The sequence below is a fragment of the Hippichthys cyanospilos genome, chromosome 6 (genome assembly GCF_059441005.1).
Source record: "Hippichthys cyanospilos isolate Australia breed blue-spotted pipefish chromosome 6, RoL_Hcya_1.0, whole genome shotgun sequence".
Lineage (NCBI taxonomy): Eukaryota > Metazoa > Chordata > Actinopteri > Syngnathiformes > Syngnathidae > Hippichthys > Hippichthys cyanospilos.
Genome location: NC_142374.1, coordinates 20,403,824 through 20,428,979, shown reverse-complemented (window position 1 = coordinate 20,428,979; position 25,156 = coordinate 20,403,824). Strand labels below are relative to the sequence as shown.

The window sequence follows — 25,156 nt, the reverse complement described above, 5'->3', positions numbered from 1 at the left end:
GCAATTTAGCTCACCTAACATCTATTTTCAGCTGACATTTCACACATTCAAACCTCAGTAGTAGACAAGAAAGCTAAAATCATCAATCAAACCATTTTTGTCAGTCTCACTGTCTTGGTAAGATAACGTGCAAGGGTTTGTTTACGATACAATCTGAGATTTCTCCACCTGGATATAAGGGTGAAGCCCTGGCAAAAGTGTTTCAAAAAAAAAGCCAGAGGAGCAGAAATTAGTCAGAAAAGTCGAGCGCTTCCCATCAGACTTCCCAGCTGTCTTCCCGCCAGCAACTTGGCCACATCGTCTCCGGGCTCACATTACGGGACCATCTGCGCCGGGTTATTCAAGACTTTGATTTGACAACGGACGGCCAGTCGTGAGGTGATATCACCCCCGTCTGATGTGTGGCTGCGCCGCCGGCCGACCCCACTTCAATTAAAGCCACCAGATTGTTTGCAGAGCTTGTTCCTTTTACAAGCGCAACACGCCGCCGTCCTTCCGCAAACAAAGTCACGGGAGGTTTACCGCTATGTTTCCTCATGGCAACAAAACAACAATCGGGGACAAGCTCAAAAATATACGCCGAGTAAAAAGTGTAATATTACTCCAAAAAATTACTTTTACTCATTCAATCACCAAGACATATTTCAATGATTTTTTTCAAAAGACAATCTCAGGTCATTTGTGTACATGTTTCAATTTTTTTAAGTGGCTCGTGAATTATGTATTTATCAAATTAAGTGCTTATATACTAAAGTACTGTAATTGATTATGTAAGGTACTAAAAGAACTGATTACTTTAGGTAGTAAGGTACAAGAGTAATCAATTACTTTAGGTGCTTATAAAAAGCACCTATATAACCTATGGGTTATATACTAAAGTCCTGTAATTAATTACTTAAGGTACTAAAATAATTGATTACTTAAGGTGCTTATAGACTAAAGTACTATAATTGATTACTTTGGGTACTAAAAGAATTGATTACTTAGGGTGCTTGCAGTATATACTAAAGATACTAATACTCATACTTTTACTCATGATAAGTAATTACTTTGGGGACTAAAAGAATTGAATATTTTAGGTACTAAGGTGCTACAATAATCAATTGTTTTAGGTGGTTACATACTAAAGTACTGTAATTGCTTACGTAAGGTACTAAAAAAACTGATTACTTTAGGTACTAAGGTACTACAGTAATCAATTACTTTAGGTGCTTATATAAAGCATATATAACCTATGGGTTATACACTAAAGTACTGTAATTGATTACTTAAGGTACTCAAATAATTGATTACTTAAGGTGCTTACATCTTAAAGTACTATAATTGATTACTTTGGGTACTAAAATAATTGATTACTTTAGATACTAAGGTACTTAAGTAATAAATTACTTTAGGTGCTTATATAAAGCATATATAACCTATGGGTTATACACTAAAGTACTGTAATTGATTACTTAAGGTACTAAAATAATTGATTACTTAAGGTGCTTACATCTTAAAGTACTATAATTGATTACTTTGGGTACTAAAATAATTGATTACTTTAGATACTAAGGTACTTAAGTAATAAATTACTTTGGGTACTAAAAGAATGTATTACTTCGGGTACTTGCAGTTTATACTAAAGAATGATAATCAATTACATTGGGTACTAAAATAATTGATTATTTTAGGTACTAAGGTGCTGCAATAATCAATTGTTTAGTCGGTTGTATACTTAAGTACTGTAAATGATTACTACATTGGTTTTGAATGATCGGAATAGAAATCAAATTCATAACATGTGCCGTCATTTCCGACTAACATTTTTGCGTCGAGGGCCAAAATGCCGAAGCAGCTGCGCGAAAAGCCGTCAGCTGCGTTCACGCTTTCCAGATGACGAAGTCCACAGACCCAGCGAATGGATTGTGAATCAACATGCGCAGCTGCATACCGACAAGAACTCCGCATGCATCCTGACAGGATGCCGCAAGCTAGACAACTGCATCGAGAATTTTTACTTACAAAAAAAAAAAAAAAGGTCCCGGGTTCACTGGGTCATGTGTCCAGCTTCAATTGACGCCAATCAAGGTCGTTTCGAGGCACAGCATTGCAACAAGTAATACAAGAAAAACCTATTTAAAAATTAGGTACATTTTCTTGTTTCAACAATAAAAATAAAAAAATCTGACAATGGGGTAAGGTTTTTTTTCTTGCTTCTCTTGGCAGACTCTTCTGAATGGTTTTAAGATAAATCTCAATGAAAAATCAAGTCAGATACCAGGAGTGTGCAAGGAGCTGAAATTTCACCCAATTAGTGACAAGATGTCAAAGTTCAACATGCCACACCATTTAGTTATCACACTACCAGGCGTGTGCCACCCCTTGATCTTTACATTAAAGGTATTTCACATTGAAATATGTCACCAGGGTGCTGAAATTTCACCCAAATGGTGACAACATGTCAAAATTCAATGAGGTCCAACCACTTAATTATCACACTACCAGGAGTGTGCAGTACCTTGGTCTTTACATTAAAGGCTTTTCATACCAAAGGGAAAACATTGAAAGAAAGCACTTGGGAGCTGAAATTTCACCCAGATGGTGACAAGATGTCAAAGTTCAACATGCCACGACCACTTAGTTAACCCAGGAGTGTGCAATCCCTTGGTCTTTACATGAAAGGGTTTTCATATCAAAGTGAAAACATTGAAAGAAGACACTAAGAAGCTGAAATTTCACCCAGCTGGTGACAAGATGTCAAAGTTCAACATGCCACGCCATTTAGTTCTCACACTACCAGAAGTGTGCCATCCCTTGATCTTTACATGAAATGCATTTCACATTGAAATAAGAGACTAAGAAGCTGAAATTTCACCCAGATGATGACCCCATGTCAATGTTAAACATGGCACGACCACTTAGTTATCACATTATTAGAGTGTGCCAACCTTTGTCTAAGACACTGTAAAAATAACGTGGAAGAAAACGATGAAAATATCGCAGAAGGGTTCAAATGGACTTTTTGCAGCGTGCCGCCTCGCCAAACATTCCCAATGAAATTCCATAATCCATAATCCATGATTGATTTTCTCATCCAGGACGGATTAGGCGACATTTCATGAGCTTTTTTGTTTCTATTTTTTTTTATTCCATCTATTGTATGCGGAGATTGAGCTAACTCGGTTTCTAGGTCATATCACATGAAGCCTCGATAGACATGTCATATACGCTAAAAATAGAACGCGGGCCATTTCTAATCCGTTTCATGAGCGCCGGCATTCCGAGGCCGAAAGAATAACCTGCCGCCTTCTCTTCGGATTTCATCAGGGCTTTTGTCACCTCCACGTCTAATTTAGAACATATGAGCGGGAAGCGGAGCCCGGGGATGAGAGAGAGGGAGGCAGCTGCACGGCACCCGACTGCTGGGAATTCCCCGTTAAATGCGGTCCAATCACAGACAAGCTTTTGGATTTGTTTTGTTTTTGAAGAGGACACAATGCGCCGGAACATTTTAAGATTATAACGCAGTCATTTCGACCTATTTGGGTTACTTTTAACGCAGCGTTCTTCAGAGTAGTCGGTTTGCGCTAGTAAGCTAGTACCTCAAATTTTAGCTCGACAAAAACAAACATTTGATCAAGCAACACCTACTGAAAATTCAATTCACTGAATCGGGTATTCGGATAAAAATAAAAATATACAGAGTATATTTTTAATGCAGGTGAGGGCTGCTAACTGGTTGCTAACGCTGCTAGCCTATATTTCCGCTCACTGTTGCTAGCATTTTTAATCGCTAGCAGCAGGTGCCTTATGATGTCATCATAATGATGTTTCTTTTAAACATTCTTAATTAGCATGGTTAGAAATTGAACTTGGTTTCCTTCTATTATTTTGGAAGACAAAGTTTATTTTGAAGTTGGCCTTCTCACCACATTGGTGTGTTCCTCATATATGAATAGCTTCAACATTCTTTGCTAGCGTTAGCCTGACCTCTTCCTGACAGTGTACACTAAATAACCAGCTACCCAAGGCCTCAAGCATTTTTCTTTTTTTAACCGAGGTACTCGAAATACCCAAGAACTTGTTTCACCTCGTTTATCCCTGCACCATCTAACGATACGATAACACCACTGAGAAATTTCAAACTCCCAAAAAGTCCAGTGAAAACCTTTGTAAAAAAAAAATAAAAAATAGTAATCGATAATATAGAAGAAAGGACACATTTTTTGCTTCAATTTAATGGCTATTGTGCTACTCTGCACTTTTGCTGTGCCTGACTTAGCCACCTAAAGGCGGTTTAACCAAGACATAAAAATATATGTACAATGCGACGGTCTCTCCATTCTAAGGCACTGTGAAATTAGGGTCTTTACAGAGGATAAAGAATGTATGTTTGTGAATATTGTAATTTCTTGCCCAACTTTCTGGAGTCATTTGTGTTCAAAATACCTGTTGCTTGAAGGGTTATAACACTATGATACAGACAGAATGCTATTTGTTAGCATGGTGCTAAATGGATTAACTCTGAAGCTAAGTGGTTGTTTTAAGTTGTTCTCATTTTTGATGAGATTTTGATAAGAATGCGTGAAGTAATTGCGCTGACAGCCAATATAGCGCCTCAAATTTGAGCGAAAAAGAACGACTCGCATTCAACGGCAACATGCGCACGTCAACAAGACAAAAGCGCAGCTTGGCGTCTTACCTCCAGGACAGGCCCCGCCCCCAGGATGATCTGCTCCACGCCGCTAGCAAAGCCCTTCTGGCTGAGGGCGGTAAGGTGGTGAATGAGAAAGTTGGTGCTCTGCGTCTTCCCCGAGCCGCTCTCGCCCGAAATGACGATGCACTGGTTTCGCCGCCGCTGCAGCATGGCGTGGTACGCCACGTCGGCGACGGCGTAGATATGCGGCTCCAGCTTCCCCAGCGCGTGGTTGTCGTAGAGTTTGACGTACTTGGGGTTGTAGATGGGCAGGAACTGAAAGGGATTGACCACTATGAGGATACTCCCGATATACGTGTAGATCTTCTCTTGGCGAAAACGCGCCCGCAGGCTCTCCAGGAGGGCGCGCTCGGTCAGTTCGGGTAGAGCGCAGAGGTCCGCCGGTGGGTCGCTCTCCGCCGGCTGGGGGAGGAAGCCCCGTTCCACCATGCGCCGGCGCTCCTCCGTCACTCGCAGCCACATCTGGAGGCTGCCGCCGTAGTGGATGGAGCCGTCCAGGTTTTTTTCCCGCAGGAGGAAGCGGTAGTCGTCGCCGCTCCCCAGCCCGCCGCGGTTCTCCAGGGCGCTCCTGGGCCACAGCATCATGCGCTGCACGGGGCAGTCGCCGGGGTTGAGAATCCACTCCTCGCCGCCGAACTCCTTGACCTCGGCCAGCACGTAGCACTTGGTGCGGTCCAGGCGCAGCCGCTCGATGAGGCAATCGATGGCCTCGGCCGCCGTGGTGTTCTTGCGGGCGCCGACGGGGCAGTAGATGGTTCCCTCGGCCAGGGCGCCCGGGTATACGCGCAGGCAGAAGTCCTGGTCCTCCAGGCGCCGCCGCATGCTGCCGCTGGCGGCGGCCATGTTGGCGCTGCTGGCGTAGCTGCAGCTGCCATCTTGTACGCTCATGGTGGCGCAGGCGCTCCCATCAGCACAGCGCGCTCTCCGGGCCCGCTGGCGGGAACTCAGGACATCCCAACCTGTGGGAGACAAAGGCGTGTTGAAATCAGCGTGTTGGGCTAGCTAATGCCTGTTAGCTAATGTTAGTTTAATGCAACAAAACCATTTTTTGGGGGGGGGGAATCGGGGGGTTACATTTCTTTCCTACTTTTCCTGGAAAATGCACATTTAATGTTCACCTTTGGGAAAACCTTTTCTCATCATTTTATTTACACATAATTCAGCAAAACAAAATGGCTAGCCTGTTCGCTAACACCAGCGCTACACACTAGAGACCCAAACATTTAGAGACCCAAACATTTACTATTTTAGAACTAAAGCTTTACATGTTTGCCCTGGTTCTTTAAGTTTACTCATTTTAATATACTTATTTTAATTAATTTTCAATTTTTGCAGTTTGGGGTCAAAAATTCACATAATCAGACTGTTTTTTGTGTTTGGGGGGGCATTTTCTGGTCATATTTTGTGGAAATTGAAACAGTATGGTCATACTGAATGATCATCTTGTGTTTTTTGAAGAATTTTATGGGTTAAGTAGCAATATAGCAAAACAGAATGGCTAGCTTGTTAGCTAATTTCAGCTCTAGTCAACACGCTTTCTATTACAGCATCAAAATAGCAAGTGTGTGACTTACGCACCCGCATGACAGAAACATGAAATACTTTGCCATTTACCTGTTGAAAAAGTTTTTACAATTTACCTGACATAACATCCTTTCATAGATTTTTTGGGGGGCTAGCCTGTTAGCTAATATCAGCGCTACAGCACTAAATAGCAAGTCTGTGAATTCAAGCGACGGAAAAGTTAAATAATTACCACACTCACTGATCATGTTAACAAAATCGGAATTTCTACCTTGTCTATCATTTAAACAACTTACATTTTTAAAAGTAACTTGGCAATTTATCACTGGCATTAGGTCAAAACTTTTTTTCCAACGCTACTGTATGTTATCCAGTGCTATGCTATGCTATGCTACGCTACGCCAGCCGAAACCAACACATATTGCTAGTGGTGTCACCGTCGCTATTGCCATCCAGAAGTACGTGTGACGTCATTTTGCAAAAAGTCCAAAGCCTAAATGGGTCAAAATGGCATCTCTGTACGGCGTCACATGGTGTCCCTCATTCAATAAACTTTCTGTTAGGCTGTAACCCAAAAAAAAGCCGGAGGGACATTAGGTGATGTGGAACAAATAGATGCTTTATGTATTTACAGCGTATCACTACCATTTAAGCACAGTGCACAAGCGTTTGTGTGTGATCATGTGACAGGCCAGAGAGCAGACTCCCGCCAAGTGCCAAGATTAACAGCTGCCACCTTCCGCACAAAAGTGGCTGTAATGAGCTAAACAATGGATTAATTCACTGCTCACTTCCTTGTCTGTAGTGACCGCTGCTGTCTCTCCCTCTCTCACACACACATGAACACAAAGGTTAATTGATGCTAACAAGGACAGTGGCTAATGTCACTACAATGAACCACAACAGCGCGTGTGCTATCAGTGATTACGGTAGGGTTTATCCGAACGAGAATGTACAGCTGAGGATGCGATGATGAGATCTCGCGAGATTAGAACACCGCGAGATTTCACGTTCGTGCGCATTTTAACAGATAAAAATGATTTGTCATAGCATGACGGTTGCCGTTTGTACTGATCACTTTTGAACAAGCCAGGTTAACTCAAAAGTGTTCTGTGGTCATCACTTCGTTTCATTGATCTTTATCCGTGATAAATGAGTTGTCTAAAATCTCATATTTGCGCAAAATAAAGAAATGTTGATTGAAAATGGTCATTCATAATTAAATGTAAATATGTTATTTGGTCTTCTGCGTTTATATTTGAGGAAAATTTTGGTAAAAAATATTGCTGGATGAGACTAAGACAGTTTGCCTCCTTTTATGTTTACATCTGAACGCTAGCTCATGTGTAGTGTTTTTTTTTTTAGCTATATCAAGATCAATGGCCCAAATTGGGTCGAAATTGACACCCAGATAAAATCAAAATATCAAAATACTTTTCCTTTGATATTTAACGCTTGTCTTGTGTTTTGTGCAATCTTTTGATCTTTACATCGATTTTAACATTTCACATCAAAGCGAAAGCAGTGAAAGAACACAGTGGGGAGCTGAAATTTCACCCAGATGGTAACAACATGTTAAATTTCAACATGGCGCGACCACTTGGTTTTCACATTATCAGGGGTGTGCCATCCTTTGGCTAAAATACTACCAGAATTTTAGCTATTTTCCACAAGTGACATCAATAAATACTCCCTTAATTGAAATCAAGCAAAAATCCGAACGCTGTTTCGGTGAGATTCTGTGACGCCGGGCCCTGGAAACTTTTTTTTTCCCCCACCCCCTCACATTTCGCCCACCACCCGTCGAAGAAACACACAGCCGGGTGTGCGACGCGAACAAAGAGGACGACTGTGACCCACGTCGGGACCCGGCCCGATTCCAAAACAAGATAGAGAGAGCGACTGAGGCCCGCAACAACTCACACTTTATGTCCGAGCGAAAGGAAGAAAGAAAAACAAGATGACCCGAGGAAGCAACAAGTTCTTCATTCACTGCAAATGTCAGCCTCGGAAGTCGAGGAGCACAAATAGCGATTAGCAAGTTTACAGCATATTTACATTTATATAACAAATATTTTAAACATTCAAATTGCAGTCCACTTGGAATTGGAAATAATTGATATCTGATTTATTGATTGTTTGAGTGGCATAATTCATAAATATCAGATATACCTGCAAGCTGTAGTAGCCTAGCTAAGTATTGTGTACGTATGGCAGCCATGTTGGCAGGGGCATGCAGTTTTTTTTTCTGGTAAAAAGTGCTCTGACAAATGGATTTGGTGATTTACTCTTTCAGTATCAGACATTTTTAGACATTCTTTTAGCCTAACACTTGAAAATTTTGAAAACAATATAAACAAGTACTGGAATTGAATGCCTGAACTCTTAACTCATTCAATCCCAAGGACGTATTTTCACGTTTTTTTAAGAGGCCGGACATTCAATAAGTATTGATTTTAAATGCCCCATGATAATACGTCCCGGGCATTGAATGAGTTTAAAAAAAAAAAAACTTAAAAAATTACATTTTGGGGATTGAATGAGTAAAATGGTAAGTGATAATTTTGAAACTAGTTTTTTTTTTTTTAACTATTTTTGTTGTTGTTAGCATTGTGTAATAGTTACTATAATCACTGTAAACCTGAAATCATTCTCATTTGGATTATTCCAAAATCTCATTTCTAATCATTTTGATTATTCCAAGGACGTATTTTCACGTTTTTTTAAGAGTCCGGACATTCAATAAACACCCCCCCACAAAAAAACAATTTTTTTTTTGAGCTATTTTTTGTTGTTGTTAGCATCGTGTAATAATTACTATAATCGCTGTACACCTGAAATCATTCTCATTTTGATGATTCCAAAATCTCATTTCTGAAATATGGGTCACTGCGATGCGGGAATCATTTTGCTTTTCCAGTTATGCAATTGATTGTAAAAATAGGGGGGGCTCGCTGTAGCCCCCGTCCTAGTGATTTTCTGGAAAGCAAGCCATGAAAAAAGTACAGATCCCTTTTTTGAAGTAAAGGATATAACAGATTACCAGCTGATAAAGCTAAAGCCCTACTTCGAGTAATGGTTTATTTTTAGGGGGGGTCGGGGAAAGGGGGGCGGGGGGGCATAAGCGGTAAGACCTACTCTATAGACTGCAACGCTTACTAAAATCCATTACAGCAACAGATTAATTTTGTGGATTTTTTTTTGGTCTCATTTTAGTGACATAAATTGCCCGAATGAAAACAGAAACAGAACGGCCTTTTTCTCACCAATAGACCCAAAACGGATTTTTTGTCACACCTAAATACCTTACAGTTTTTTTGGGTCAATATTTTGCTCAAAAATGATTTGATGAATCTCATTTGCAAAAACATAAAGTTAGGTACCAGTCCATTACAAAGTACCACATTGAAACACACAGACCCAAAAGTGGCTCGGTTCTTTTTTGGTTTTACACTCATTTAAAAAACAAACCAGTTCTGCTCTGAATCACTCTTATCCTCCTCTTCCGCTCTCCTCCCTCATTCTTTCTCTCCGGCCTGCACTAAGTTCTCACCAATGTAACAGCAATAAACACCAAACCTCAGCATTCCTCAACACACACACACACACACACACAGAAGCACATATATAAACATACATGCACTGCACTAGAAATCTTTTGACACAGGAAGTGTGTTTTCCTGCCTGAGCCCAAAACTCAGACCGGTACTGTAAACTCAAAGAAGTGTATCATTGCGGGATTTATGCTTGGGCACACACACATTCACTCACTCACTCACTCACGAATAAAAAATATAGTATGTAAAAAGCACAAAAAGACACAAATCCATGTGTGTGTGACAGCCAACTCCAAGTACACAAAATACACACAAAAAGCACCGGCATGGGAACATCAACAGATGATTGGAGGTTAAATGTAAGCGTGTGTGTGTTTGTGTGTCTGAATTCCATCGGGAAGTGAGTCCACGCAGACACAAACGCGCACACTGAGATGAAGTGCAGAGTCAGTGGCGGCGGCACTCTTGTGCGCGCTAGTATTTCCGCATCGTGCACAGGCTCAGTCGAGACGCCGCGACGCAAAATATGACACAAAATGTCACATGCGACACACACATTGCCAACTGTAGCGTATGCCTCGTCGCTAACAAAGGAATGACATCATCTCTAAATTGGAGTTATCGATTGAAGGCCCCTCTCACAACCCTCTAAAATGGGCCGCTAAGAGAGCATCTGTTTCCATGGAAACCGCCGCCAGCTTGACTTAAATCAATTGGGGGTGCCACTCCTTCAAAGAAATGGAAAAATGGAAATTTGTCATTTGGAAATTGAATATCAGTGTTTTATAGGACGAACATACATTTGGTATTTTGGGAGAGCTTTTTTCAAAATTATTACCGCATTTTTCGGACTATAAGCCGCGATTTTTTTCCTCATGATTTGAGCCCTGCGTCTTATAGTCCAGTGCGGCTTATCTGTTGTTTTTTATTTATTTATTTTTGCTAGGCAAATGTGTGAATCTGTTCAAAGTTTCAATTCATGGAAAAACTATGAAATAGAACCGAAAAGATGTTAATCAATGGCTGTGCTCAAAGAGTTTTAAAAATATATTAAATATAAAAAAAAAAAACTTTCTAAATTGAATAAGACCATGTATAAAATTTGGTATAAATTTGTAACCTGTAAATTTTATATATAGTACTCAGTATATATATGATTTTATTTGCGTATTTATGATTGTATATATGAATTATGTGCAATGTCTTTTTATGTTCACTATAATAATCAAACAAAAGGAGATTAAAAAAGATTGAAGTACTGATTTCGATTTTGTATTCTGTTAGTGTTGAAAATATCCATCCATTTTCTATAAATATTTTGAGACGAAACATGCAGGCAAGTTCAGTCTGTTAAAGAAAGGATGTTGCTGTTGGCAGACAATTACCAAAAATTTTAATAACAAAAAATATAGATATAAACTTCCATGTACCATCTTTTTGCGTAAATATCTCATGTTATTACCTGCGGCTTATAGTCCAGTGCGGCTTATCCGTGACAAAAATATATATTTTTTTTTTTTGCTCATATTTTGCCGCTGCGGCTTATATACAGGTGTGGCTTATAGTCCGGAAAATACCGTATATACTTTATGCATTTGAACAATTCATAATGTATAAAAGACATTTTATTCGTTTTATTGTTGTTTTTGGAGGATTATCTTTTGATGACGGTCATACACGCAAGCTTTAATTCAATTTTCATGACAAATTATGACACGTTTAAGAACGGGTGAATGCTTTTAGGTCACGATTGTACTTGTGATGAGAGTCTCCACTGTTCCGCAATTGTCACTTTTGAGTGACGCATCAAAAGTGCAAATGTGTTCAACGCGCCACTAAGTGATATCATTGCTGGAGAATGCCGATACTGGCGGGAAGCGTAATGGCACCGGGGCGGGTCTTAACGTGACCTTAATAGCTCCATCATTTTCATTGATTCTCCGGTTAGCTCCTCAGTTGCCGATTGGCCCGGCAGCCGCGTGCCTTCTGCGGGGACGCTAATCAATATCAGCTTCTGGTCTCTGCGCATTAAAAAGATCGATGCTGAGATTGGATTTTAAATTTTGAAAACGCTGTGGCTTATCTTATTTGTTGTTGTTTTTTTTCCCCTAACCGCACAGATTAGAGCAAATAAAGTCGAGATGTTCAAATGACAGCGAGTAAATATACACTGTTATAAGATGTACGATAAGGCGGCGATATTAGTGTTTGTACACTCCAAATGCTAGACTTTAAAATGAAAAAAACAAATTTAAGATGAATTATCAGCCAGTAATCAGGCTTTAAAAATAAAAGTGGCACTTGTGGATATTTTTGTTAGTGCATTTTAATTTCGCTAAACACGGGTCAAAATGACAGGAATTTTTTTTTTTTTGATAATTTTGGATTATTGAACACACCTCCAGGTCATATTGGTGTTCCTTAGAAATAAACATAACACACAGGCTACAAAACAAAATACTGAATTTGATTCTCGTCCATTTCTGCCAAGTTAGGACAACATTTAATTTTATTGCTGTTCCTTACGAACAAATTTAGGTGGGTTGAATATAAAATAATGCTTCTGTTTAAGTAGTGGTGTTTTTGCACTCATTTTCGTATTTCATTAATTTATTTGTGCTTTTTATTGCGTGTGTTAGCATGTCAAATGTTAGCATGCTAGCTGGTTTTATAATCTCTTGTGGGGATATTTATTTACTCAAATTGCAATTTTCGCATTTTATCCAGTCTCACTAGCTATATGAAGTAGCACTTAACTAGCACCTGTAAAATCCTCATAAATCAACATAAGCATTTTGTTACACAGGTTGCTAGTGGCTACATGCTAGCATACCAATTGTGAGCATTTTATTCAGTCTTATTAGTCTTTGGAAAAATGACACGAAAGTGTATGATGTAAAATCTTTATGGGTCCGTCTAAAAGATTTTGCCGTCATTTTGCGCATGCTAGGTTAAAATGTGTTCAAATGTTTTACCTCAAATGTGGTATCAATGATTCCATAACATACAAGATATTCACAGCATTCTGGGTCTGCACAAGTTGTTAGCATGACAGACATTAGCAAGAATGCTAATTAGAATTGTTAGAATTCTAATTTTGTCATGGAAAAGGTAAAAAAAAGAATAATAATAATAATAACCGGAGTAACATCAAATTTGAATGCCCTTGTTAGCAAAGGCTACATGAATGCCGGGAAGTCTGCTGGAGGTCTGAGGTAACTACCGAGTGAAACCGCTAACTTCACTCCAACACCCGAGGAGACGTCCTTGCACTTTTAACTCCAAATTGGTTTACAACATGAATTGGCTTGGTGAGTCACACACACGGAACACGATGGGAGCATCCAAGTCATTCACTGACAGACCAGAAGAATCTGCAAGCCCGTGTTTAGCCGGCCCCTTGTCTGGGACGCGCTCCAGTACTCTCCAGAAGAACACAACAAAATAAGAATGCGCCCAAGCAACTTAGACCAAAGAGACACAACAGTGTCGACGCAGTCTTCAAGACCACATGTTTACTTCCTGCGAATAAAAATCAATCCCGAATAAAATCAACTTGTGTGGATATGACCTTGTTAATGCAGAAGCACACATTTTGTGTGTGTGTGTGTGTGTATGTATGTATTGGTATATTATTGTATATTCTTATATATTAGTGCTGCAATTGAAGCCAACAAAACTTTCGATTGTAATTACAATAATTACATTTTTCATATATATACATATATATACATATACATATATATACATATATATATATATATATATATATATATACATATACACATATATATATACATATACATATATATATACATATACATATATATATACATATACATATATATATATATACATATATATATATATATATATATATATATATATATATATATATATATATATATATATATACATACATATACACATATATATATATATATATATATATATATATATATATATATATATATATATATATATACATATACACATATATATACACACATGCGCACACACACACGCACACACACGCGCACACACACGAACAAATTGTCATTGTTTTCACCTCGGCCTTCATTGCTGTTTTTTCATAAACAAGATGAAAAAGTCGATGAACTGGTGTTGTTTTCACACAAAAGTGGACACTGTGTCAGAGTGTCAAGGTCCTCTTTTTTTTTTTGTTGTGGCCACTTTCACTTCCATTTCAGCGGCACGAGTGTCGAATCACTTCCTGCGTCGTGCGTCACTCCGAATCATCAGAGAGGCTTGCGCTTCCCCTCGCTTCTTGAGTTACGGAGAAACCAGAATGAGTTGAAACTACTGCCTAACTGTTGATCCTCAAAAGAACTTTTCAGGAATTTTTCAATAAGAAAAAAAAGGCTTTGTGAGCATTTTTATAAACATGCCAAGCAGGCAGCGGGGGAAAAAGCTCCACTTGGAGAAACCACCACACTGTGGCCCAATCATCATTATCATCATCCTAGCGGTGGTTGCCATGGCAACAGACCTGGCTCGCTTGCCCCTTTCCAGCTTCCTGTTGCGATCCTTCGTTGATTAGCTGGCGGTTAGACAGACCCAAATTTCACATCAAAGGCAAAACATTCAAAGAAGACAGCAGGGAGCTGAAATTTCACCCAGATGCTGACAATATATCAAAGTTCAACATGGCACGACCGCTTAGCTATCACACTACCAGGAGTGTGCCATCCCTTAGCGAAAACACTATGAGAATTACGTGGAAGAAAATGACCCAAAAATACCACACAAGTGATAAACGATACCATGCGACTCACAGTGATATTTTGCTGTATCGAGTGAGAGAAAGCGTATCAATGACATGGATTAGGTACAGCCCATTTACTTCCAAGAATGCGTCCATTAAGCGCGCGCATTTTCACACAAGGATGAGCCTCGGGGCACGTTTCACAAGTTGTACACACCACACACACACACACACACACACACACACACACACAAACTACACACAGCAAGCTCAAGCTGTGCAAAAAGCCCAAACATGTCATGCCGGTCATGAACGCATATCCATCTCTTTATGAAGTTCGCACCTAAGAACATGCCGGCGTGAATAATGCACGTGCCTCCTCATCAATAAATCAGCAATTGGGCAAGTTAAAATAAGCGACAACCAACCAGATTACAGCTTTTCATTAATAATCAATCATGAACAAGGATCGGGTATCCTCAAAAAACATTCCACAAGATTTACCAGTTGGCAAAATTTGCTTTCAAGTAAGAGTACTGGACTATAAAATACGGAGGAAATCAGTGAAAAAAAATAGGCTTACAGTCTGACAATCGTGATATGTTATTGTGGTTCAATAGGAATAAGAAAGAAAAATAATCAACTAAAACGCGTCATAAGTCATGTTTTCAATGTTTTAGGGAAAACAGTAATGCTTAACGACATATTTTGCTCAAACGCATGTTTGAAGTTTCATTATACAAACATACCAAAAGCAAAATGGCACCGGTCCAACAAGCCCGAAAGACACACACACACAGACACACACACACACACACACACACACACACATAGACATTTGTATGGCTATAATTGATTGTTTCTGGAAAATATAAATTCACAAAAGAAATTCTATGTTCAATGGGTTATTCAATTTCATGATTGTAAAAAAACAAATTCTCTCCCATACTAGAATAGTTCAACCCAAATTGTGCCACCTCTCGTTACCTGTCGTTCATGATTTATTTCTGTGAAGTTTAGTATTTTTATGTGGACAAATATTTATTTATAATGATTTTTTTGCAAACAAGTCTGACCCTTCATACTGCTTATTATTTTTAGGACAAATATTTATTAATAATTAAGTTAATAATTTACTTTTATGAACACATTTCTATTGTAATCCCAAAACAAGACGCTTTATGTTGAATATTTTTTAGTGGACAAAAATGTGTAATTATTTCTTTTTAATTTATAATTATTATTTTTTGAGAACAGGTATGACACTTTACGTTGATTCTTTTTTGTAGACAAATATTTAATAATAGTTAATTTAAAGATGTATTTTTTTCGAAAAAAAGGTTTTGAGAAGCACTGCTCTAAAGCATTGGTGTCAAACATAAGGTCCACGGGCTGGATACGGCCCAAACAGAGGTTTAACCCGGCCCGTGAATAACTTCTGAGCCATTTGCGCCAGGCGGCAAGTCTTGACTCAAAAAGAGGTGTGAACAAGTGAAGGCGAGCCAAAATGTCCTCACTTCCCCCAAATGTCGGTAGAAATGTCAAAACGGTTCTCACAAGTACTACCGTGCAGGAACACACACACACTCGAACACCAGCAGAGGCCACTAAATGGATTTGGTGACTGGAAGAAGGCGGGGGGGATGGGAGACATCATCTGGGCTCCACAACGCGCAGTGTGTGCGTGTGTAAGTGTGTGTGTGAGCACTTGTCTTCCCCGCAAAGGCAGCCGCTCACCTTCCTACTTCCTCTAATCAACTGTCATGAAGTGAGCACTTCCACTGTCCCTCGCTGATGTGCTCCTGCACCTTTAAGCGCCTCTATTGTCCAAATATGGAATCAAAAGAAGAAGTCCGAGTTGTGGTGATCATTATATTAAGCCCACCCACTCAACAACCAATCAAAGGAGATGAGATGTCTGCCTGATTTTTGAATAAGGATCATATTCTGAATTGTGAATAAACAAGTACAGGTGTGTGTTTTTCTTTTGTTCCGCATTCATTTGAATTAATCAACTCCACTGTGTTCAACTTGACCACTTACACACACACAATCACATCATGTTTCCACACCATGACAACAGCCGACGCCACCGACCAATCGCCCGCTTCCTTTCATTGTAGCCATCCAATCCGAGCGTGGGAGCACTGAATTACCAGAATGAGGACAAATTGTGTGAATCGGACAAGATGATTGTGAATTACACAAGCTTCGTCGGTTTTAAAATCTCCCAGGCAGGTGTTCATAACACTGTGGAATTGATACTGACAAGCGATATCGATCCAGTATCATGTACTGTACTGGAATAAAACCAAAACAAAAACAACAAAAAAAGACCCCTGTATATGAGCGCTATTATCGGAGATTCTTCATTTAAACTAATATAATCCAGTGCTGCTTTTTGGTTGTTATCAGACCGATATCCAAAATCGATATCGGCCCGATAATTAACATCAAGATAGAACAGGGAGACTCGTAATGATTTTGCGTGGTTGAAGCAAATTGCTAAACAGAGTATCTAGAGCACAGGTGTGGAACTCCAGTCCTCGAGGGCCGGTATCCTACATTTTTTCAAACCTGTTCCCTCAAAAACACCTGATTCAAATGATTGGGATCAAATGATTGCTAATGAGCTAATTATTTGAATCAGGTGTGTTGGGGAAAGAAAACCGGAAAACATGCAGGATGCCGGCCCTCGAGGACTGAAGTTCGACACCTATGATCTAGAGTATTGTCAGATATTGATATCGATCAACTATCGGCTGAAATGATACATGCTTTTATTTATTTTTATAGCACGAGTGAATGAGAAAATATAAACGAAGCGGAGTCTTGAATGGAACAAGTGCTAACATTGGAGATTTTGGATTTAACGAAAACAATTCCATACTGCTTTTTATCGGATATGGGACCGATATCCAATACTAGTATCCGCTCAGGAGATCCTTACTCAAGACTACTATCTCGCTTGCTTAATGTCACACTGGAGGAACTGCAACTATTTGTATTCAATCCATCCAAAAGTCCATTTTCCACAGCCTCTCCCTTTTTAAAACACGGCCTATACGCTTTTACGACAGCACATGATCGTTCCTATTTATATGACTTCCTATGGGGAAAATAGTTTCCAAAGCCAAACAACATTCAATGCGCGCTAACTGCCGTGCGGCCCATCCGAAAAGCGGAGCGTTTCCACGGCGCGGCTCTCAATGAAGCGTGATTATTTGCACATCGCCGACAATGACTGTGATTTAGCGGCGAGTGTCAGTAGACACACAGATGTTGATCATCTGACTGCGGCCGCCCAGGCGCTACAAAGCCTCGGATTGTCTCGGGGGAATCGGCCCAAATCAGCCAGCGTGACGCCATTTTCTCACATCGCGACAAAACTAAAACATGCATACTGTTTGGAGCTCCAGAATGTATAGCGCAGCGTAAAGAAAAAAAAATGTGAAATTTTGGCAAGCGAAGTAGTGAATTTGTTGCTGGTATTTGTTTCGAGACTGATAAAGGCCCTGTGATAGCAAAATCCTTAGACCGATATCAGTACCTACCCCCAAAACTCAAAAAAATAATAATTAAAAGATAAAAAATATTTCATTATAGCTTTCATAATTGTGAAACTGCTCCACAAGGGACAACATAAGAAACAGTTGCCAATGCGAGTTACAATATCTTGAAGTAAGGCCCGGTATTGACCTGATACCAATACTTGTTATCAGTACACTACATTCCTAAAAAAAAAAAAAAAAAAAAACTTGGGCACAAATATGGAATGTTGCATACATGTTTGTGTTGTTTTTAACTCATGATGTGTCTCCTATGTCCCAACCCTTCTTTATCTTAATTGAAAAATAAATAGCTAGCTAGCTAACTAAACAAATTGTTAAGCTAGCAAGCAAAGACAGAAATCTAGCATATGTACCCAACTAGATTGTTATCATTATTTCTGATTAATATTAATTAGTAGAAAATAAATTAAGCTGCAAAATCAACCAATTTTTAATCCGTTTCAGGAAGCGGCCATTTAGCTAGCTAAAAATACCTAAAAAGAGGTCTAACAATAAGCGAAAATACCGAAGAACACCTAAAAGTACGTCTTTGGAATTTATTGAGTTATGTAGATGTAAGGTCTCCATTAAATAATATCTGGATTGAAATTATTTTGACTTTTTATTCTCTCTCTATATATATATATATATATATATATATATATATATATATATATATATATATATAAAATAAAGATTCACTCCTAATCTTCTTCTTCAACACAAAAGCTGTGCTGCCAGCTACAGCAAGCCAAATCATTAGCTAAATTTTACAGACCCTCTTCCACGCATACAAACGGAAAAGATTCCCCGGGAGTAATCAATTTGTCTGTGACAGTCCAAGCTCCAGCTCACCCGCAACCCTCAGGAGGACATTAGGGAAGGATGGATGGCTTTGGGTAAAACATATTTCCACTTTTACTCAAGCCATATGATTTTCAAGCAGAAAGTAAAGTATTGCTTCAATAAAAACACGAGGACAAGCAAAAGCCAATTCCAGTCCTGACAGCAACCCTAATAAGTGGTCCCAAAACAAACTCAAGCCAATTTAGCTGCCTGTTATTCTTTTGAGTGAAAAAAAAAGAAGCCACATCTTGAGGGAACGACATCACTTCTGGTCTGTGTAAATGCATTCTGGGAAAGCACTAATTGCACGTCAAAGCTTGTCAAGAGAAGCGGAAACATTTTAGTGAAATGTTCATTTGCACAACATGAAAGCGAGAGACAAAAATGGAACCCGACACCAGACTGCAGCTTTTTTTTTTGGTGTTGTTTTGTTTTTTTGGGACAATGACAGATGCTATTTAAGATGAGCCCGCCCCTCAGCCATTGTGAGCCGCTCTATAAATAACTTGCTGAGAGATACATAATATAACACAACGCTGACATGCTATGTGAAGCGTTGACCTCATCCTGGTGTTGCCTTACGCCAAAAAAAAAAAAAAAAAAAAAAACCTCCGCCGACTTGGTGGATGTGAAGCTCGAATCGGTTTCGCGGTCATTAATTCATCCCAACATTATCCGAGATGATAAAAGTGGAACAAATACTGAGAACGGACGAGCAAATTTTAATTAAATCAATTTTGGATTGAACAATAAAAGAGTCAAAACAAATATGGGGGAGTGCTGATTGGTTGGAATGAGGCTTTTGAGGGGTCTTTCCGAAATCCACGCCGCCCTGAACGCATCAGTCAGCACAAGACACGCTAAGAGCTAACAACAAGAGTAGCGAAAGTAGTAACGGCTTGAGATAAAAGTTTAATTTGTTAAAACAGAGGCCAAGCCTAAATTTTCTCTTCAATAAGTTCTCTGTGTGCCAACTTGTCTAAACACAGTTCTCTGATTAATATTAATTTGTAGAAAATAAATTAAGACGCACAATCGATCGATTTTTAATCCATATCAGAAAGCGGCCATTTTGCTACTTGCCGTCGACTGAAAATGACGTCATACTAGCGGTGATTGGTCGTTACATGAGCCCTCTAAAGAACTTACGGGAAACGCCCCGCAAAAAAATAAAAAAATACAATAAATGCCTCGGGGATCTGTTAGGAAGTCAAGCTAACTGCAGCAACAAATATTAAATGGCAGACTTGACTCATCACCGAGATCAAAACACTACATTGTCCTGTAATCAAGTTCAATTACTAATTATGATCGTTAAGAAAGCTTAAAAAAGACTTAATTGCGCTAACGCAGCATTATATGGCATTTTTTGCTAACGATTAGTGGCAGCTCCAACGTTAGCGGCTAGCCCTGGCGAGCAGCTCTAGATACTAAAAGTGGCACTAAACTGCCCCATATAGGCGGAGCCGTCGGATTACTTTTCAAAGGCTAACTCTTTCAGTGCCATGGATGAGAATTCTCGTGTTTTAAAATACATACGTTGTGTACCAATGACGAAAATTCTCATCAAATGTTTTTTTTTTTGTTATGTTTTTTTTAATGAAAGGGCAGCTGACACCCTTGACTAGTGCTTATTTTAATTTCAATTGAGAACTGTAGTGACAAACTGTGACCACTGGATGGGAGTGTTGTCACAGTGGGAAAGAAAGCCATACATAGTATACATCCATTACATACTTGTAATTCTAAGTATGGGATGGAAATAAATCTTTCACGATAACACCATTGTTTACATAGACATACCACACAATTTTTGTCGGCCTTGAGATGATTGAAAACACAAAAAAATTGACGGGCACTCTAGGGGTTACTTTTTCCGATAACACGTGGGACTGAAAGAGTTAATTGAAAAAGTAAAAAGTAAAAAGTAAAAGTAAAAGTAAAAAAAAGTTGCAGTTCCAACTGACGACTTTTGTAACAAATCAGGCTTACTCAAGCGCTAGCAAGTTTAGCCATCAAAAACTCTGGTTTAGATGTCACTTTGTTTCAAACACCAAATGGAGAGCAATTGGTCCAAAATTTTCCTAAAAATAATCACACCGTTTAAATCCGAGTGAATAAAAGTTATCAAAATTGAAAGAAAAAATTAGATGGAAAAGCCAATAAAAAATTCAGTTGGCTATCCGATTATCAAAACGTTCGATAACAACCTTACTTCACACGCACTTTTTGGCATCGTTGTGGGCGTAATCAACTAGGCTCCGCCCATTCTCTTTGACTCGGGCACAATGATACTCACACGGACGCACATCTGTGTGGAGGGGAGTGAAAAAAAAACATTGTCATTGCATCTATGCGGCACCAGGAACAGGAACAATTGCTCCCAAATACATACAAGCAATTGTACATGATGTTATGTTTTCATAGTAATCTTGTGCGGTTTTCTAGCGATGCGCTTCTACGAAAACACGGTCGCCTTCCATTCTGGAGCGGCTCGCCTGCAATTTGCCGCCCGCCGCACTCTTGAGAAATCCCTCATTGCGCCGTCATCTTTGCTGACATTAACATTTCATTTGGTTTATTATGTAAGTAGCGAAGCCAGCGAGAGGCGGGCTGAGCACATCATTCTGACAGCTGCAGCTGGCCTGCAGTCACTCGCGCAGCAGCCCCCCCCTCCCCAAAAAAAATCCCTCCTGTGAACATGTGACACGGTGAGACGTCAGAGAAAAACGTGTGCGCGCGAATAATTCACGTCGGATTAAGCTACATGAGTTCGTGATCATCGGAAATGCAAATTTGAAGAAGCAGCCGGTGTGCCTCCAGGGTCCGTGCTTGGCCCCGAGTCTTTCCTTCCCTTCATCAATGATTTAGTATCAACAGCATTTTTTTTTGCTACGTAATCGGCCTGTAAGAAAAGGCGGCATGCTATGCTAAGCGCGTACACGCTTGCTAAAGCAAAAGATGTCACGTAAATTCATGCGATAGTTGTTTTTTCCCATATATCTGGGTTTACTCATGGAAAGCATTGACAGTAGGGAGCTGAAATTTCACCCAGATGGTGAAAGCAGGTTGAATTTGTTAACTTACTGGGGTAGATTAGCATCCAATATTGCCGTGTGGATTTCTTGGTGGCCTACTGTTGATTAGTGTAGAGTCGATAAAATCCAAAGAAATTGACTGTTCTTTTGAGAACCGCAGAGTAGAGCTGGGTCTATTTCTTGGTGGAAACCACTTTTGTTGAGTAGAGTAGACCAGAGTAGCGTCGAGTCCATAACGTCAAAGGAAACGGACTACTTTTTTGAGAACCACAAAGCAGTAGGAACCAAAAAAAGCAAGTAAAGCAGATTACAGCCGGGTCGATTTCTTAGTGGGAACGGCTTTTGTAGAGTAGAGTAGAGTAGAGTAGAGTAGAGTAGAGTAGAGTAGAATGGAGTCGATAACGTCAATGTAAATTGACTACTTTTTTGAGAACCGCAAAGCAGTAGGTACCAAAAAAAGCCGGGTCAATTTCTTGATGGAAACTGTATTTGTCGAGTAGAGTAGAGTAGAGTAGAGTAGAGTAGAGTAGAGTAGAGTAGAGTAGAGTAGAGTCGATAACGTCAATGTAAATTGACTACTTTTTTGAGAACCGCAAAGCAGTAGGTACCAAAAAAAGCCGGGTCAATTTCTTGATGGAAACTGTATTTGTCGAGTAGAATAGAGTAGAGTAGAGTAGAGTCAATAACGTCAATGGAAACTGACTATTAGTTACCACACTATCAGGAATGTGCCATCTCTTGGCTAAAATACTGCCAGAATGATGTGAAAGAAATTTTTACATCAAAGGCATCACATCACATTGAAAGAAGAGTCTAGGGAGCTGAAATTTCACCCAGATGGTGACAACATGTCAAATTTCACCACTTAATTATCACACGATCAGGAGCGTGCCATCTATTGGCTAAAATACGACCAGAATAACGTGGAAGAAGACGATCCAAAAATGGTCAAATATGCACAAGGGTTAAATAAAAATACAGAAGCTGCTACCATGACCAAAAACCCAGAAAATATCCTCAGTCTGAAATGACATGGTGGTATTTCTGCACAAATGGCCACGGGGGCCTTTGGCTCACCTGGACGGGATAACCAGTCTCAACTTGCTGGTAAGCACATAGTAACATTTTTAGCACGAGCTGACCAAAGAGAAGCAACAACTCAAAGGAAAGCACATTAGAAAGTCATTCTTTGCGGAAGATAAAGAATATATGACAGTGAGGACTGGTATATTGTTATGCGTGTTGCTGCTACATATTTGTGGCTCGACCTCCTGAGACCCTGCAAACTTATTTTTGTCCACATTTGTTTTCGGCTTATGTAGTTTGGCTCATTGGAGCGACCCTAGGAAATCCTAGCGTGCTCAGTCGAGGACATTCTTGCCTCTCAAATGATATCTCATGTGTTTCGCTGGGATGCAAATCAACTTTGCTGTCTGGGAGACAAAATGGACACAATTGTTGGGACAGTACTTCTATTGATAGTTAAATTGATAAATAATAATAATGTTAATTTTGTATTAAAATTAAAGCATGTTTTCTAGATAGCCCACATGTTTTTCCTCTTATGACGTGGATAATCAAAACACGCCATTTATTTGCTCCTGGTCTGGTCCTTTTGTTCAATTTTAGAAACCTTCGTGGTCAAACTTTGCCATCAAATTAATTCCATTTGCAAGCATTAATTAACGACCACATGGTGCTGATTTGACCCTCTTCCTCTTTTGACATTTTATTGTCATTTTTAGCCTCCTGGTGTTTTTTTTTTTTTTAATGCTTTGTTAGATTTTCAGGGCGATGGCCCAAATCGGGTTGAAATTGACAGTGAAGCTAAGAGTCTCAATGGGGTTTACAAATGATAGTCACTATATATATATATATATATATATATATATATATATATATATATATATATATAGTAGATGACTTGCATTTGCAGCAACAGAAAGGTGGAGTCTTTTCTATTCAACTACTCACACCTGATGAGGCAACAGCATCACTTGCAAATGGGGGGGGGGGGACATACATCAGTGGTGTGTGTATGTGAGGGGGGATCCAGCTGCAAAGGAGACTGGAAGCACCCCCCCCTCGGTCTTCCCTACAGAAGGGACTGCGACAATATGACTACATGAACACATAGCACCCCCCCCCCACAAATAAAAAAAATGTGCACATGAAGGCGTTACGTAAGAATCCGGCGTGACATTCAAAAGAAGGCGGCTGCGACAAGGGGCGCGGAGGAACATATTGCAGCCTTTTCTTTGAATCATCGCGACGTGTGCGTGTGGACATGATGACAGACATGACGTCAAAAACACAAAAAAGGAGGCGCAAAAAAAAAGGGGGGGTCTCCGACTTACCTCTTTCTCCTTCGACACCCCCAAGCCGCCGCCGCCTCCTCCTCCTCGAGTCCGCCCGAGCGACGAGGAAGAGCGGCCAAGCGCCAGCGAGTCAGCCGGAGCCCAGCGCGCAGCGTCCGGACACTCCAGCCGCAATCCTTCGCTCCGATGAGCCTATCATGGAGGATCCGATTCGGGGAGGAAATGTGCTCCAGAGTGCGTGTTTCGGGGTTTGCGCGTGAACGTGTCCGCAGTCGTCGCCGTCACTTCACGTCACGTCACGTCGCTGTCCTCTCCTTGAGGCTTCCTCCACAGAGATGCGCGTGAACGCGCCGCGCGTACACGCGGGGGATGCGAGAGGGAAGTAGCGGAGGGGGCCGGTTCGGTGGCAGGGGAGGAGGACCACGAGGAGGACACGCCCATTAACACAAAAACAAATCATCGTCAGATTAGATTAGTTAGATAAGGGCTGTGTAAATCTTTAGATTTATTTAGATTCAAGTATCGAACCATAAACATAACCGCTCGTAAAAAGCGCGAGAATCGCCAATTTCAGCATTTCAGTAGGTTATTTAATTTCATAATGGTAAAAATTCAGATTCTCCCCCATACGAGAATGGTTTGACCCAGCTTGTCACGTGCCGCCTCTCGTTACCTGTAATGATTTATTTTTGTGAACACATCTCTACTATTATCCAAAAAGTTAAATATTTTTCTGTGGACAAATATTTATTCATAATGATTTCTTTTTTGGGAACAGGTCTGACACTTTGTTAATTATTTTTTCAACAGAACAAATATTTATGACGAATTAAGTGAATTATTCATTTTTGTTATCTCGATTGTATGATTCATGTTGAATATTTTTCAGTGGACAAA

At 39.8% G+C, this 25,156-nt stretch overlaps 1 protein-coding gene across 7 annotated transcripts in view; it reads right to left on the bottom strand.

The window, feature by feature from the left end:
- LOC148422726 (unconventional myosin-IXAb-like) overlaps positions 1 to 24,614 on the bottom strand; it is a 92,012-nt gene extending 67,398 nt beyond the window's left edge. For 6 of the 7 annotated variants that reach the window (XM_088416491.1, XM_088416494.1, XM_088416493.1 and 3 more), the window contains exons 1-2: positions 24,299 to 24,614; positions 4,685 to 5,658 (exon numbers count right to left, since the gene is read on the bottom strand). In XM_088416491.1, coding sequence (XP_088272617.1) covers positions 4,685 to 5,587 — 903 coding nt within the window. In that variant the 5' untranslated portion in view covers positions 5,588 to 5,658; positions 24,299 to 24,614. Of the gene's footprint in view, positions 1 to 4,684; positions 5,659 to 24,298 lie in introns of those variants that run through there. The other variant, XM_088416498.1, reaches the window with a different exon arrangement.
- Positions 24,615 to 25,156: the final 542 nt, after the last annotated feature.